We start from the raw sequence: 18055 nt of genomic DNA, 5'->3' as shown, positions 1-18055 counted from the left end.
CAGTTGTGCTTATCTGACAGTGGATTTTTGGCATCTTGACACATTCTGCAAGAAAAGACTTAGGATACAAGAAGGAACCTGTTTCATGTCCACTCCTGGACATGGACATCAAATTAAAAGAAGGACAATTATTATTATTGTTAAATAAATGTAGAAGTACAGTAAGTACACATGGAAACCTATAAAGGAATAATTAAATGTCCACAGTTGATCATTTTCAGTTTATTATATTAAATTAACCACATTCATTCATTGTGTCCCAGAACCAGGTTATTGTGAGTGTGAAAGTTTCAGTTCAGCACATTGCACCTCGTTCTCAGAATATCTCTGCATTAATTCATTGTTCACCACCATCTACCTAAAAAAGGACATCATGAGGCGGCACAGACTCACTGGGCATTCGGTAGAAGAGACGTTCTCCAGCGCCGTCGTTGGTCTGCAGGATTTTGCTGTCCAGAGACCAGTCGAGGTGAGTGATGAAACTGGAGGATTTACTGCACTCGCCTACCTGGAAATGAAGGAGCACCAGCACTGAAGTGAAGTCTAGAGGAGCTTTGTGTTCACGCTGTGTCATGTTTAAGTCTGTCGTCGCTTGCTGACGCGGCTCCTCTCCTACCTTCTTGTATCTCTGGGGGACAGTGTAGATGTCCACCAGTCCATCGTTGGAACCGACGGCGAGATACGCTCCATCTGGAGAAAACTTCATCTCATGTATCACCTCCTTCCTGTCTTTGATGTGAACCACTTCTGTCATGTCTCTGATGGGTGGAGAACAGAGTGTTAACACCACATGACAACCAAACACAGCGCTCTGTTGAACTGTGTGTGTGTGTGTTACCTGACTCTCAGCACAGTGAAGGATCCATCCTTCATGCCCAGAGCCAGTTGGGATCCGTCCACGCTGAACGCCACGCTCCGCACCGCCTCCTCCATGTTACATCGAGCGATGAGGGCGTGATCCACCAGACTCCACACCCTGACAACACACAGACAGACGTTCTTGGTCAGATGAACACTTCCCCTGGCTCCTGGACACTTGAGACCTGTGTGTCATACTGACCTGACGGAGCGGTCGTCACTGCCAGTCACAGCCAGAGGTTTTTTCGGGTGCACATCCAGCGCCCAGAGCTCGCCCTCACTGTGTCCCTGCATTATCAGCAGCGGTTTGTCCCGGTCCCTCACCATCACCTGGACAGATACAGACAAGTCTTAGTTGAATACATTTGTTAGACATCACGTGACACAGACGGAGAAATTTAGATCTTTGAGTCAGATCTGATCAGACCAGGTCAAATCAGATCTGGTCCACTCTCCTTTGTGGTTCTAGACCTGACTCAGATCCGACCTGTGGCTCTGCAGCTGCTGTCAGAGCCGTGGTTTGTTAATGTTTCACATCTTAAACCACATGTGCAACTAAAACACTTCAGTGAAAAATCTAGAATAAAACCAGGATTAATAGTTTAAATGAGTTGGAAGTCACAGTTTACTTCAGCTACACAATAACTATGGAATTTTAATTAAATTATTAATAGAAATGTTTGATTCATTTATTAATGATTCAAAAACTTCAATGTGTTATATTTTTTCTTAGCTTTGTCAATGTCAAACCTTTTATTATCAGCTTATTATAAATGACTGGTTTTGGTCAATGAGGAGTTGTTAAACTCTGCAGCCTCTTTCTCACCTCGAAGATCTCGCTGTCCTGAGTTCCTGCCAGGATCCGGTCGGCTCGCCAGCAGACACTGCGAATAGACAAACCTGGGGGAGAAAGAAGAGCATTGGATTAACATAGAAAGAAAGTCTGAGGAGATACAAGAGAAACGCTGCAACAAAGAAGAGGAGAGAAGAAGAAAGGAGATGAATAGAAAAACAAAATGTGCTGGAGGAGACAAGAAGTGATGACAAGAGAAAAGAGAAGGAGGAGAGAAAGAAAAGGACAAGATGGAGACAGAACAGTCAGAGAAAGAAAAGGACAAGATGGAGACAGAACAGTCAGAGAAAGAAAAGGACAAGATGGAGACAGAACAGTCAGAGAAAGAAAAGGACAAGATGGAGACAGAACAGTCAGAGAAAGAAAAGGACAAGATGGAGACGGAACAGTCAGAGAAAGAAAAGGACAAGATGGAGACGGAACAGTCAGAGAAAGAAAAGGACAAGATGGAGACGGAACAGTCAGAGAAAGAAAAGGACAAGATGGAGACGGAACAGTCAGAGAAAGAAAAGGACAAGATGGAGACGGAACAGTCAGAGAAAGAAAAGGACAAGATGGAGACAGAACAGTCAGAGAAAGAAAAGGACAAGATGGAGACAGAACAGTCAGAGAAAGAACAGGACAAGATGGAGACAGAACAGTCAGAGAAAGAACAGGACAAGATGGAGACGGAACAGTCAGAGAAAGAAAAGGACAAGATGGAGACGGAACAGTCAGAGAAAGAAAAGGACAAGATGGAGACGGAACAGTCAGAGAAAGAAAAGGACAAGATGGAGACAGAACAGTCAGAGAAAGAAAAGGACAAGATGGAGACGGAACAGTCAGAGAAAGAAAAGGACAAGATGGAGACGGAACAGTCAGAGAAAGAAAAGGACAAGATGGAGACGGAACAGTCAGAGAAAGAAAAGGACAAGATGGAGACGGAACAGTCAGAGAAAGAAAAGGACAAGATGGAGACGGAACAGTCAGAGAAAGAAAAGGACAAGATGGAGACGGAACAGTCAGAGAAAGAAAAGGACAAGATGGAGACGGAACAGTCAGAGAAAGAAAAGGACAAGATGGAGACGGAACAGTCAGAGAAAGAAAAGGACAAGATGGAGACGGAACAGTCAGAGAAAGAAAAGGACAAGATGGAGACGGAACAGTCAGAGAAAGAAAAGGACAAGATGGAGACGGAACAGTCAGAGAAGAAAAGGACAAGATGGAGACGGAACAGTCAGAGAAAGAAAAGGACAAGATGGAGACGGAACAGTCAGAGAAAGAAAAGGACAAGATGGAGACGGAACAGTCAGAGAAAGAAAGGACAAGATGGAGACGGAACAGTCAGAGAAAGAAAAGGACAAGATGGAGACAGAACAGTCAAGGAAAGAAAAGGACAAGATGGAGACAGAACAGTCAGAGAAAGAAAAGGACAAGATGGAGACAGAACAGTCAGAGAAAGAAAAGGACAAGATGGAGACAGAACAGTCAGAGAAAAAAGGACAAGATGGAGACAGAACAGTCAGAGAAAGAAAAGGACAAGATGGAGACAGAACAGTCAGAGAAAGAAAAGGACAAGATGGAGACAGAACAGTCAGAGAAAGAAAAGGACAAGATGGAGACAGAACAGTCAGAGAAAGAAAAGGACAAGATGGAGACAGAACAGTCAGAGAAAGAAAAGGACAAGATGGAGACGGAACAGTCAGAGAAAGAAAAGGACAAGATGGAGACAGAACAGTCAGAGAAAGAAAAGGACAAGATGGAGACAGAACAGTCAGAGAAAGAAAAGGACAAGATGGAGACAGTCAAGGAAAGAAAAGGACAAGATGGAGACAGAACAGTCAGAGAAAGAAAAGGACAAGATGGAGACGGAACAGTCAGAGAAAGAAAAGGACAAGATGGAGACGGAACAGTCAGAGAAGAACAGGACAAGATGGAGACGGAACAGTCAGAGAAAGAAAAGGACAAGATGGGAGACAGAACAGTCAGAGAAAGAAAAGGACAAGATGGAGGACAGAACAGTCAGAGAAAGAAAAGGACAAGATGGAGACGGAACAGTCAGAGAAGAAAAAGGACAAGATGGTAGACGGAACAGTCAGAGAAAGAAAAGGACAAGATGGAGACGGAACAGTCAGAGAAAGAAAAGGACAAGATGGAGACAGAACAGTCAGAGAAAGGACAATGAGACGAACAGTCAGAGGACAAGATGGAGACGAACAGTCAGAGAAAGAAAAGGACAAGATGGAGACGGAACAGTCAGAGAAAGAAAAGGACAAGATGGAGACGAACAGTCAGAGAAAGAAAAGGACAAGATGGAGACGGAACAGTCAGAGAAAGAAAAGGACAAGATGGAGACAGAACAGTCAGAGAAAGAAAAGGACAAGATGGAGACAGAACAGTCAGAGAAAGAAAAGGACAAGATGGAGACGGAACAGTCAGAGAAAGAAAAGGACAAGATGGAGACGGAACAGTCAGAGAAAGAAAAGGACAAGATGGAGACGGAACAGTCAGAGAAGAAAAGGACAAGATGGAGACGGAACAGTCAGAGAAGAAAAGGACAAGATGGAGACAGAACAGTCAGAGAAAGAAAAGGACAAGATGGAGACGGAACAGTCAGAGAAAGAAAAGGACAAGATGGAGACAGAACAGTCAGAGAAAGAAAAGGACAAGATGGAGACAGAACAGTCAGAGAAAGAAAAGGACAAGATGGAGACAGAACAGTCAGAGAAAGAAAAGGACAAGATGGAGACAGAACAGTCAGAGAAGAAAGGACAAGATGGAGACGGAACAGTCAGAGAAAGAAAAGGACAAGATGGAGACGAACAGTCAGAGAAAGAAAAGGACAAGATGGAGACGGAACAGTCAGAGAAAGAAAAGGACAAGATGGAGACAGAACAGTCAGAGAAAGAAAAGACAAGAGGAGGACAGAACAGTCAGAGAAAGAAAAGGACAAGATGGAGACGGAACAGTCAGAGAAAGAAAAGGACAAGATGGAGACGGAACAGTCAGAGAAAGAAAAGGACAAGATGGAGACGGAACAGTCAGAGAAAGAAAAGGACAAGATGGAGAAGGAACAGTCAGAGAAAGAAAAGGACAAGATGGAGACAGAACAGTCAGAGAAAGAAAAGGACAAGATGGAGACAGAACAGTCAGAGAAAGAAAAGGACAAGATGGAGACAGAACAGTCAGAGAAAGAAAAGGACAAGATGGAGACAGAACAGTCAGAGAAAGAACAGGACAAGATGGAGACAGAACAGTCAGAGAAAGAAAAGGACAAGATGGAGACGGAACAGTCAGAGAAAGAAAAGGACAAGATGGAGACAGAACAGTCAGAGAAAGAAAAGGACAAGATGGAGACAGAACAGTCAGAGAAAGAAAAGGACAAGATGGAGACGGAACAGTCAGAGAAAGAAAAGGGTGAATCAAAGCGAAGAAAGTAGAAAAGACAGAAACAGATTTAGAGCAGATGAAGAGAGAAGGCGGTGATGAGGAGGTCAATACAAGTGGAACATGAACGTCAAGAATAAAGGAGAGACTGAGTCAGATCAATGATTATTGATTAGGAGGTGTTTGTGGTTCGACCTGCAGCTCGTTAGCTCCAGTTAACGACCAGGAAATATCAGTCAATTATAAATAATGAGTCATTAAACTAACCTCCACTGTCCCACTGAGATCTACAGCCAGGATAGAGGATAGGGAAGGAATGAAGTCACTGGATCAGTGATCTAGTGTGTGTGAGCGGTGAAGATAAATCGTTTCTTTGAATGTTTCACAGATTTAAATCAGTTTCAGGATTCACAGACTGTGAAAAACTTTTAGTCAGTCAGAAAGAAAATTGATCCTGTAACTTTGATCCACTGGAGCTCACGTTCAGATGATGTTAATAAGGAGGGTTTGATCCATTCATCACAGCTCGTTCAGTGAATCAACCTGCAGCTGTTGTGGAACACGTCAAACTGTAATTCTGAAACCACGGCTCTAACCGAGAAGGCTCTCTGGAAACTGGATCAGTTTTATCCAAAGCAGGATCAGACACCATCAGACGATCAGCACACGGATCCAGAAGTTACTAGATACAGAAGCAAAGACTCATCAACATCAGAAGCTGTGGATTCGTCTCAGAGGACAGGGAGACGCCTGTAAAACCCGCCCAAAGTGTTTGGACTCGAGGTTTAGAGGCGGACGAGCCCCGACGCGAGCAGTGATTTGCTTCGTCATGGTGGCACTTTTCTTTTCTGACATGCTGTTGTGATGTTAAGTGAAACTCGCCTGACTGCTTCCTGCTGGAGAACAGATGATTTTGTCCTCCTGCAAACCTCATCATCAAAGTCCTGTTCTCCAGGATCTAAAAGTTAATAAGCAGCACAGCTCCCTCCAATTAGAGCGTCTGCTGTAGCTGGTAGCATGACTCAGCGTGCCATGTTTCCTGTAACTGTGTTAGAAACTCCTCCCTCGGGGTTCACGGGCCAGCGCAGCCACATAGCACAGGAGTTTGAGGCAAATTGGAAATAATTGGGAAAGTGTTTTTTTTCCTAAACAGGATGAACGTTGCACGCTGTAAGAGAGGCGTAGGAGAGATTTTGGATTTGTCATCTCAAAAGTGTTAAGAGGAGCTCGAAGGCAGCAGCGAGGAAAACGTCTCCTTATTAAATCAGAGGAAATGAGATTTGAAAAAGTCATTTCACGTGGAGGTTTCTCCTCATGTCATTCTGCTCGTTCAGGACAAACCTCAACATTTCTCACCTCCAGAGAAGAGAGAGTGTGAAAACACATGTGAAGGGGTCAATCCATCGTAACTTCCTCTGAAGCCCTTTGAGAGGTCAAAGCGTTTCCCTTCCACTGCCTCCAACTTCTCCAAGCGAGGAGATTCCCAGCTCTGACTGGGAACAGAGACGTCAGAAATCTTCAGAGAGGAGACATAAAAAGGAGGCCGGGGGCTTAAAGGTTCACACCGGAGCTTTTCTAAAGCAACACGTCTCCTCCTGCTGCTGCTGGAGTTAAAGGAAGCAGCAAAGCTCAGACACTCACCACCTCTGGGTTCTTTACCAAATCAGGTCAGTTCCCTTCTCCTGCTGAACATGACAAACTTTCACACGTCTGCTCCTCTCGCTACTGAAAAGTTCTCCTCGAACAGAAAGAGACAGAGAATCAGGTCATTCTGACTCTGAGTAGAGACGGAAGGTGACGGGTGAACTTCTTCAAACGTCTGTGTGAAGACAGACGGAAACGAGGTGAGCAGTCACCTGCTCTGCACTTATTCAGAAGAGCCCGGGGCGATTTCCAAAAGCCTTTGTCTCTTGATTGTTTTCTCCAGGAGACAGACGGAGCTGATGAGGGGGAGTTTGACTTGAGACTAGAGATTGTTGAACCTCAGTGGGTTTCTCCAGGTTAAAGACAAGATTTCAACAACCCGTCAGAGCGCTCCTTAACAGGTCAGTGAGGTCCAGGTCTCCGTACTGTTCTTACCTTTATCTCATTTGAACTCGTTCTTCACCAGGTGTTATCCTCTAATGAAGTGAACACTGAACTCTGATCATATGAAACCTGACACGTACCTTTGTATCCCTGCTCAGCCTCTCGCAGGTCGATCTTAGTGATCGGCTTAAAATCCACATCCCACAGTCGGATGCAGCCGTCTCTGCCTCCTGTGGCAAAACCCTCCTCACAGGAATACATGCTGAAGATGCCAGCCTGCACACACACACACACACACACATAGTACATACAGTATTAGTACTGTAGTAGTACTGTAGTAGTAGTGTAGTAGTAGTGCTGTAGTAGTACTGTAGTAATAGTGTAAGAGTACTGTAGTAATAGTGTAGTAGTACTGTAGTAGTAGTGCTGTAGTAGTGCTGTAGTAGTACTTTAGTAATAGTACTGTAGTAATAGTGTAGTAGTACTGTAGTAGTAGTACTGTAGTAGTGCTGTAGTAGTAGTGCTGTAGTAGTGCTGTAGTAATAGTGTAAGAGTACTGTAGTAATAGTGTAGTAGTACTGCAGTAGTACTGTAGTAGTGCTGTAGTAGTGCTGTAGTAGTAGTGCTGTAGTAGTACTTTAGTAGTAGTACTGTAGTAATAGTGTAGTAGCACTGTAGTAGTACTGTAATAGTAGTACTGTAGTAGTACTGTAGTAGTACTGTAGTAATAGTGTAGTAGTACTGTAATAGTAGTACTGTAGTAGTAGTAGTGCTGTAGTAGTAGTACTGTAGTAGTGCTGTAGTAGTAGTGCTGTAGTAGTAGTGCTGTAGTAGTACTTTAGTAGTAGTACTGTAGTAATAGTGTAGTAGTAGTGTAGTAGTACTGTAGTAGTAGTGCTGTAGTAGTACTTTAGTAGTAGTACTGTAGTAATAGTGTAGTAGTACTGTAGTAGTGCTTTAGTAGTAGTACTGTAGTAATAGTGTAGTAGTACTGTAGTAGTAGTACTGTAGTAGTGCTGTAGTAGTAGTGCTGTAGTAGTACTGTAGTAGTACTGTAGTAGTACTGTAGTAATAGTGTAGTAGTGCTGTAGTAGTACTGTAGTAGTACTGCAATAGTAATACTGTAGTAGTAGTGCTGTAGTAGTACTTTAGTAGTAGTACTGTAGTAATAGTGTAGTAGTACTGTAGTAGTACTGTAGTAGTAGTGCTGTAGTAGTACTGTAGTAATAGTGTAGTAGTACTGTATTAGTGCTGTAGTAGTACTGTAGTAATAGTGTAGTTGTACTGTAGTAGTACTGCAATAGTAATACTGTAGTAGTAGTACTGTAGTAGTGCTGTAGTAGTACTGTAGTAGTAGTACTGTAGTAGTAGTGCTGTAGTAGTACTTTAGTGGTATTACTGTAGTAATAGTGTAGTAGTGCTGTAGTAGTACTTTAGTGGTATTACTGTAGTAATAGTGTAGTAGTACTGTAGTAGTGCTTTAGTAGTAGTACTGTAGTAATAGTGTAGTAGTACTGTAGTAGTACTGTAGTAGTAGTACTGTAGTAGTGCTGTAGTAGTAGTGCTGTAGTAGTAGTGCTGTAGTAGTACTGTAGTAGTACTGCAATAGTAATACTGTAGTAGTAGTGCTGTAGTAGTAGTGCTGTAGTAGTACTTTAGTAGTAGTACTGTAGTAATAGTGTAGTAGTACTGTAGTAGTACTGTAGTAGTAGTGCTGTAGTAGTACTTTAGTAGTAGTACTGTAGTAGTAGTGTAGTAGTACTGTAGTAATAGTGTAGTAGTACTGTAGTAGTACTGTAGTAGTACTGTAGTAGTAGTGCTGTAGTAGTAGTGCTGTAGTAGTACTTTAGTAGTATTGTAGTAGTACTGTAGTAGTACTGTAGTAGTAGTGCTGTAGTAGTACTTTAGTAGTAGTACTGTAGTAGTAGTGTAGTAGTACTGTAGTAATAGTGTAGTAGTACTGTAGTAGTACTGTAGTAGTAGTGTAGTAGTACTGTAGTAGTAGTGTAGTAGTACTGTAGTAGTACTGTAGTAGTAGTACTGAAGTAGTAGTGTAGTAGTACTGTAGTAGTACTTTAGTAGTAGTAGTGTAGTAGTACTGTAGTAGTAGTGTAGTAGTACTGTAGTAGTAGTGTAGTAGTACTGTAGTAGTACTTTAGTAGTAGTAGTGTAGTAGTACTGTAGTAGTACTGTAGTAGTACTGTAGTAGTAGTGCTGTAGTAGTACTGTAGTAGTGCTGTAGTAGTAGTGCTGTAGTAGTACTTTAGTAGTAGTACTGTAGTAATAGTGTAGTAGTACTGTAGTAGTACTGTAGTAATAGTGTAGTAGTACTTTAGTAGTAGTAGTACTGTAGTAGTAGTGCTGTAGTAGTACTGTAGTAGTACTGTAGTAGTACTTTAGTAATAGTGTAGTAGTACTGTAGTAATAGTGTAGTAGTACTGTAGTAGTACTGTAGTAGTAGTGTAGTAGTACTGTAGTAATAGTGTAGTAGTACTGTAGTAGTACTGTAGTAGTACTGTAGTAGTAGTGTAGTAGTACTGTAGTAGTAGTGTAGTAGTAGTGTAGTAGTAGTACTGTAGTAGTACTGTAGTAGTACTGTAGTAGTAGTACTGTAGCAGTAGTGTAGTAGTACTGTAGTAGTAGTGTAGTAGTACTGTAGTAGTACTGTAGTAGTAGTGTAGTAGTAGTACTGTAGTAATAGTGTAGTAGTACTGTAGTAGTACTGTAGTAGTACTGTAGTAATAGTGTAGTAGTACTTTAGTAGTAGTAGTACTTTAGTAGTAGTACTGTAGTAATAGTGTAGTAGTACTGTAGTAGTACTGTAGTAATAGTGTAGTAGTACTTTAGTAGTAGTAGTACTGTAGTAGTACTGTAGTAGTACTTTAGTAGTAGTACTGTAGTAGTAGTGTAGTAGTACTGTAGTAGTAGTGTAGTAGTACTGTAGTAGTAGTGCTGTAGTAGTACTGTAGTAGTACTGTAGTAGCACTAAATGGCTGATTGAAATCTAACCACAGTTGTCTCACAGACAGCAGCTTTACAGTGACATCCAACCTTCAGCAGGTTTGAGACTCACCCCGTGAGCAGCCTGAACCGTTCGGATCAGGTTCAGTCCCTTCCAGACGTAAATGTCCCCGTTCAGGGCTCCAGAGTACGTGACGTCATCTTTAGCTGACGCTACACACAGGATGGTCTGCAAGTCCCCCGTCTTCCCAAAAATCCCCCTCTTTGGAGTGAGAGCGTTTCCACACAGAGACCAGAACTACGAGAGGAAACTGGGAATTACTGGAAACCACTTCAGTCTGCGAGTCCTCGTGTGAGTGACTCTACCGGATCAGAGCTGTGTTACCTTGATGTGTTTGACTCCACAGCTCACCAGGCGGTTCTGTTGAAACGGATCCCAGCAGATGTCGAAGATCTGGCGGACATGAAGAACATATTCATTAAAAACATATTAACGCTTGTGTGTAACACACACACACACACACACACACACTCACCCTGTCTGAGTGTCCGGTGGCTGTAGCCAGGACCTTCCCTCTCTTCCACTCCCAGATACACACTGTGTTCTTGGCATCGAGGCCGACCGAGGCCAAGCGCTGGAGAGCAGAGAGAGCAACAAACGAGTGAGACAAAGGGAAACGAACTGCAGACAGGACACACAGAAAACCTCCCGTCTGATCATGTCCAACATGTGGTTTAGAGACAAATCACGTGACTGACCAGGAAACACCAACCGCTGCTTTGTGACAGTGAAAGGACGGTGGTGTAGATTCAATTAGACTTTTTATGAATTATATTAATAGGATAGTTCTACAAATGAACCAGTATATTTAATTCATATTAAAACTCCCATTCATCACTTTAGTTACTGCTACCACTTTAGTTACTGCTACCACTTTAGTTACTGCTACCACTTTAGTTACTGCTACCACTTTAGTTACTTGGCCCTTTTTATATATCAAACTACTCTTTATTACTACTAGTGTCGCCCGCTTTACTGAGTGAATGAGGTCAGACAATAGTAAATTACAAAAAATCTAGTTTTGACTGTGAGGATTCAGGAAAAGCATCAGAATTTAGATTTAGGTGAACAGCGGTTAGCAGAGCATTTAGCAGAGTGTGGCTGCAGCTGGAGGACTGTGAGAGCAGAGACGGACCAGTTACAGTGGGTTTTTCTGATGACTCTTGGCTCTGGTTGTTGTTAAGTGGAAACGTGTGATTAATGACAGAAACTGAATAAAAGATCATTTCTCTCCTCAAAATCCTCACACCTGTGCATCTATCAATGAAACAGACAGGTAGTGTTTCAGTCTGGGAGCATCATTCATCTCATGTGAAGCTGCAGCACTTGGATTTAAACGTCCAGTTCAAGGTTTTCTTTTTACATCTGCTTCAGACGGAGCAGGTTTTTGCTTCTGCTTCTCTCTGAATCTGAATTTCCTGAGCAGCAGCAGCAGCAGCACAGAAAGAATAAAACAGAGCTCCAGGTTCAGACTCTGTGCTCCACATTAATAATAAATCAGCTGCACCCAGAACCTGAGCTCTTGATTTATTATTAAGTTGGATTTATGATTATTTTATTGATTCTGTGTTTACTCTGATTTACTCAAACCTCTTAAGTCATCGTGACTCAAGTCTCAGCCAGAAGCAAAAACTGCCGACACAACAGTTCTGGAGCCACAACTCAGCCCGATTCAGTTTCTGGATCTTTGTTTTACAGTCGGCCAGTTGAGGAACACTTAATTAATCAGACTTCACTTTATTAGCAGAGCGAGTTTCAGCTATTTTCTACCTCAGCTGCGACTCTGACAGTTGAAATCTGGTTCTTTACTCATTTATATGTTAACAAGTGCTGCTGGCTGTTTACCATCAGTCTCAAACCAGGTTTAGCACAGTTCACAGTCGCAGGTTGGATTATTTCAATACAACTCTAAGATCACTCTCTTTCATTCTGATAGGAAACTGTAGGTTCCAACAAATATGTCGATGTCTGTAAATGAAGAATTACAAAGAAAAGTCAGATCCAATGGGACTAAGGTTTCCTTCTTTACTTCGTGGAGGTTTTCTGAGGTGAGACTGACTGAAGCAGACACGAACTGTGAGTGCCGCCCACGCCCAGTTTATTGATTGGTCTCTGAGGACACACTGAGCTGGGTTTCATTTGAACAGCCACAGGTTGAAGGAAACAAACAAACAAACAAACAAACAAACAAACAGCAGCCATAAAAAGGTGAAAAAAGAAAAACAGTCAGTGTGTAGAGACGGTATCAGCTGGTGTCACCTGTCCGTCAGCACTGAACGCCAGGCAGGCGATGCCGTGTGTGTGTCCGTCATGAAGCAGAGAGACGGTCTGAGCGGTGAAGGTGTCCCACACACACACATAAGGATCCTTCCCCACCTGACCGGTCGCCACCAGGGAGCGCTCTGGGTGCAACGCCAAGCTGGGGGGGGGGGGGAGGAAGGAGAGAGGAGGAAGGAGAGAGGAGGAAGGAGAGAGGAGGGAGGAAGGAGAGAGGAGAGAGGAAGGAGAGAGGAAGGAGAGAGGAAGGAGAGAGGAAGGAGAGAGAGGGGAGGAGAGGAGAGAGGAAGGAGAGAGGAGGAAGGAAGGAGAGAGGAAGGAGAGAGGAAGGAGAGGAGGAAGGAGGAGAGAGGAGGATAGATAAGAGGAGTAGAGAGGAATTATAGAATGAAGGAGAGAGGAGAGAGTAATAGTATAGAGAGAGGTAGAGTAAGAGAGATGAGATGATGAGGATAGGGACGGATATTAAGATGAGAAGAAGGAGAGCAGGATGAGAGATGAGGCTGCAGATTACTCTAGCGTATGATTTCGTTTCTGAGCATTCTCTCCTATCGTATATATGTGAGATTAGATTATGAAATAAGTATATAGTCTTAATTCTACTCCTACTCTCATCTTAGCTCGTTCCTTCTCGCTCTTCTCTATTACATCTCTCTCTTATATCTTCCTCTTCAGAGATCTCGCTCCACTGCACCGTCTATCCTTACGTCTCTCTTTTCTCTCTCTTCTCTTCTTCCCTTCTCTCTCTTCGCTACGTCTTCGTCTTCTCTTCCCGTTCTCGCTCTTTATCTTCCTTCTCTCTTTCCTCTCCTCTTCCGGTCTCTCTATCCTCATGTCTGATCTCCTCTTCTATCTCTCTTCTCTCGTTCCTTCTCTCTTTCCTCCTTCTCTCTTCGCTCTTCCTCTCTCTTCATTCCCTTACCTTCTCTCTTCTTCATCGCTTCCTCTTCCTTCGGCTTCTCTAGTCCTTCTCGCTCTTCCTCTCTTTCCTCGATCTTCGCTATTCATTCGCTACCTTCGCGCTTCTCTCGCTTCCCTTCTCTCTTCCTCTCTTCTTCTCTATATGCCTTCTGCATCTATACTTTCTCTCTTCCTTCGACTCTTTCCTTCCTATTCGCTCTCCTTCAGCTCTCTTCCCTTCGCTCTTCTCCCTTCGACTCGCCCCTATCCATTCGCTCTACATCGTTCTCTTCCTTCCCTCACTTTCCTCTCCTTCTTTCTCTATCCTCTTCTCTTCCTTCTACTGATTTCCTCGCTAGTCGCCCACTTCTCTTCCTTCGCTCTTCCTTCTCTCTTCTCTCTTACCTCCTTGCTCTCTTCCTTCTCTCTTCCTTCTCATCCTTTCTCTCTTCCGTCTCTCGTCCTCGTTCTTCTTATTCCTCTTCTCCGTACTTCTATTCTTCCTCTTTTATCCTTCCTTTTTGTACTTCTTTCCCCTTCCTTTCACTCCTCTCTTCATCTCTTCTTTCCCACCTTACTTTCTTCCACTGCTCCTTCCTTTCTTTTTTCTCATTTTATTATTTTATTTTTTAACTATGTTATTATTACGTTTTATTTTCATTTTATAAATTTTACTATATATTTATAATTTCTATTTTTATTTTTTTTTTTTTTTTTATTTCTATTTTTTTTTTTTTTTTATTTTTATTTTTTATTTTATATTTTATGATTTCTATTTTACTATTTGGTATTTTATTATTTATTATTTATTTTTTACGTTTTATTATTTTACTATTTTATTATTTTACTATTTTATTATTTTACTATTTTACTATTTTGTCTATTTTATTATTTTATTTTTTTTACTATTTTATTATTTTACTATTTGACTATTTTATTATTTTATTATTTTACTATTTTTTTATTTTACTATTTTACTTGTTGTTATCGTTGTTAAGTTCAGGTTCTATCTTCCAGGTCTTTAAAATGTGCTCTTGACACTTGAGGCTCATTTATTTTGATCATACAGGAGAAAATATGACATGAATAAAAGTCTAAAGGAGAAAAAATGTATTTTTAACCAACTTTAATCTGAACCTTTACAAAGAGAAACTATAAACACACAAACTGCTTAACGGCATCATCAGCACCAATACGATCTGTGCTTTTTCTTTCTGTTCCTTAAACAACAACATTAACAGATGTTTGTTCGGTTTGCAAAAGATAAAAGTCACAGAATAAAAATGTGTGTGTGTGTGTGTGTGTGTGTGTGTGTGTGTGTGAGGAAAGGTCAGTGTTGGGAACAGAAATGTGACTGAAAAAATAGAAGAACACAATAGAACACAATAGAACAGGTGTGTCAGCCACAAAGCCCCATTGATCTCTGCACACACACACACACACACACACACACACACACACACACACACACACACACACACACACCGACACACACTTCAGCGTCTCCTCTCCTCCTCAACCAGCCAATGAGCCTGCTAGCTGATGTGGTTTCCATGACAACCACATCGCCAAGGGCACAGGATAGAAAATGAAAACTGTGGAGTCAAGGTCAAACATCACAAAACACACACACACACACACACACACACACACACACACACACACACACACACACACACCTGGAGACACTCCATCATCATCATCATCAGTCGTGTTCATGTCTAATTGTCTATTATTGGTTCTTTTTAAATCGTTTATCTTGTTTGTTTTGTTTCTGCACATTTTTGCTTGTCAGTACTTTTATTTTGAAAATGTCCACATATACAGAGACTGTCCAGAAGTATTTGGACAGTGGCAGAGTTTTTATGATTTCGCTTTTATACATGACCACAGTGGATTTGAAATAATCAAGATGAGATCCAAGTCCAGCTTTATTTAATTAAAATAATAATCATTTATTTATTTAGGGATTACAGCCATTCTAAGCGAAGTGCCTCCATTTTCAGGGACAAAGTCATTTTTAATACCTGGACGAGAATCCTTTGCAGTCAGTGACTGACTGAAGTCTGCAGACAACAAATGGTGAGTTTCCTCCCTGGAGCTGCTTTACTGCAGACATCCTCACTTGCTGCTTGTCTGAGGGTTTGTTCTGCCCTCGGTTTTGTCTCCAGTAAATGAAAAGCTGCTCTAATGAGTTGAGATCATGCCCATATGATAACACTGCCTCGTGGTGGAGGCACAGGACACATGATGTGGTTGTCCTGTTCTTCTCCACACTGATGTCTTCCCCTCTTTTTTGTTATGTTTAATATTTCACTAAATTAAAATGGCTGTAATTAACGTAAGCTAATCGTTCTGAGAACCTTCAGCGAGCCTCTGTATAGAGTTATATAAGTGACGCCAGGTCTCGGACTACTTCTGAATTTCTGAAGGAAAAGAAAAACTGTGGAGAGAAAAGAAATCAATGTGAAGTCATGTGAAGATAGAAGTCCTGTGTGTGTAGGAGGGCGAGTGAAAGAGTGGAGGATAATGGAGACGCTGAATGGACCTGGTTCAGTGCAGGACACACACACATTAACACACAGATTACATAATGTTAGCTGCACTCACACACATAATGTTCTGTGATAGATACATGTATAGTTCATATATAGCCCACCCCCCCCCACCCCAAAGGTACTAAAAGGTGCTTACAGACAGCAAATGCATTTTATAGGATGGGAACCACTGACTGATTAGATGTTTGTTCCAGTGCAGCACATTTTAAGAATGAATGAAATTCTGTAATTAGTGATGGAAACAGAGTCATGGGGTCATGGGGTCATGGGATAGGTGAGCTGCTGTACAAACACTGTGTTAAGCCAAACCACCTTAACCAAGAACTGTGAGCATCTAAACACAACCACGAAAAAACTGTAACGTCAGACAAACTGGACGTTGTTAACGTGCTGAGAGAAGGTACAAGCAGCAGATCATGACACATGCTGGACGTTATCACCGTGTGACGACGACGACGACGACGAGTGATTTCTCAGGTGAACTAAGGGATCAGCTCTCGAGTTGTGGTAGCTGGTTATTACCAAATACTGTTGACTTTAAATGTCCAGTAACAATCATCACACGTGTGTTAGTTCCGGTTTGAGTCCCTGCTCTCGTCGAACAGCTCGTCGCCGTCTTTTCTTCCTTCTCATCTCTCCTCTTTTCTTTTGAAATGCTCGACACTGTCTTCCTCTGCTCTGCTCTCTGCACATGTCCTTGGGAAAAACTGCCATCTGTTTATTGAAACCACACCAGCAGGTCACACACACACACACACACACACACACTCAGGCGGAGTCCCTGTTGGTTATTTATAGAAGCTGCACTCATTTCACTAGCTGCTAACAATAGACTGGTGTGTGTGAGCCAAAACAGTGTAGAGCAGTGATAATGTGATTTATAAATGATTCACCTGGAGGGAGAGACAGAGGGAGGCTGTAGCTGAGACTGTGATGTAAGAAGCTTTAGTTAAGGATAAAATACAGTAAATATATGATTTCTGTTTATTTAATGAAGTAATTATGCAGATTGCTCCTTTAAACAGCAGGAAGTAGAGTCAGAAACCTTCTTTTTAAGAAACTATCTACATTTTATAGGAGTACAAAGGTTTGGCAGTGGTTTGTTGTTTGGGGTCAACCTGTCCAGAGACTCTACTGAATAAAGTACTGAAGCATGCTACTGTATTTAATTCACTGAATCTACATATGAAGTGTGTGACGGCGAGCAGAAAGCATGAATGAACAGATTTTCCTTTTGTATGGTTGTGCTTCAGCACTCAGACAGCTTGGTTACTATCATGGTTGGTAATTACGCTGCATCAGAACATAATCCAGTCAGTGATTACACAGTTTGTATAAAGAATGACAAGCGTCCTCTGTCAGGGAACCAACCTGACGAGTGACCGCTGCATCATTGGGAATATTCAACCTAACCGAATGAGATTTTTCTGAATTACAGTGTGATGTGCTGCCTCCTCTCACAGACCGAGCGTTTACGGGGACAAGTGACAAATCGTCCGAACGAAAACTGTAGCGAGCGAGAACGTGAACGCAGCGTCTGCTTCCTGCAGATCAAAGCTTCATCTGCAGGAGAGGAGGCGCAGAGAGGCGGCTGCTGCCAGCGGGAAGATCTGAGTGAAAGCAGGCAATCTGGGAATCATTCATCAGAGGAGATAATTGGAAATGAACACACACACACACACACACACACACACACACACACACACACGATTACTTTAATAGTTCCAATTAAAGAAGGAGCACACATCCTCCAACAACTACTGTAAATGAATTTCAATAAATGAACAGGCTCTTTCTGTGTTTGTGACAAAAACACCTTCCCACCTTACTGACATGCTGCGACCTCTGACCTTCTCACTGCTACAGTCCACGAGGCTCATTACAGCTCACAGGAAGCTGAATAAACAACAAGCAGCGTAGTATAAAATCAGTGGAGGTGAGTTTATTTTTAGCAGGTGGTGAAATCAGGGCAGCTTCTATTAATAGCTGAGAGGAACTCCTTCTGTGTGTGTGTAACACATCAGCAGTTGTTTCCCTAATCATCCTGTAGGCATAACCAGAACACTGGAGTCTCTTATATTAATATGTTCCTTTCTGATATCTGTCCTTAAACTGATCAAAAACAGTTGTGTGCTTCAGACGTCTAGATTCTCTCCATCACGCAGTCCCATCAGGGAGGTGTCTGACTGGTCC

General features: G+C 42.2%; 1 protein-coding gene across 1 annotated transcript in view; it reads right to left on the bottom strand.

Annotated features, from left to right (window-relative positions):
* LOC113158450 (echinoderm microtubule-associated protein-like 6) overlaps positions 1 to 13238 on the bottom strand; it is a 40182-nt gene extending 26944 nt beyond the window's left edge. Inside the window, exons 1-11 of the mRNA XM_026354361.1 lie at positions 13099 to 13238; positions 12387 to 12546; positions 10603 to 10701; positions 10452 to 10520; positions 10179 to 10364; positions 7246 to 7381; positions 1685 to 1758; positions 1061 to 1188; positions 839 to 976; positions 617 to 758; positions 394 to 508 (exon numbers count right to left, since the gene is read on the bottom strand). Coding sequence (XP_026210146.1) covers positions 394 to 508; positions 617 to 758; positions 839 to 976; positions 1061 to 1188; positions 1685 to 1758; positions 7246 to 7381; positions 10179 to 10364; positions 10452 to 10520; positions 10603 to 10701; positions 12387 to 12546; positions 13099 to 13238 — 1387 coding nt within the window. The remainder of the gene's footprint in view (positions 1 to 393; positions 509 to 616; positions 759 to 838; positions 977 to 1060; positions 1189 to 1684; positions 1759 to 7245; positions 7382 to 10178; positions 10365 to 10451; positions 10521 to 10602; positions 10702 to 12386; positions 12547 to 13098) is intronic.
* Positions 13239 to 18055: the final 4817 nt, after the last annotated feature.

The sequence above is a fragment of the Anabas testudineus genome, chromosome 15 (genome assembly GCF_900324465.2).
Source record: "Anabas testudineus chromosome 15, fAnaTes1.2, whole genome shotgun sequence".
Classification (NCBI taxonomy): domain Eukaryota; kingdom Metazoa; phylum Chordata; class Actinopteri; order Anabantiformes; family Anabantidae; genus Anabas; species Anabas testudineus.
This window is presented reverse-complemented; position numbering and strand designations above follow the sequence as displayed.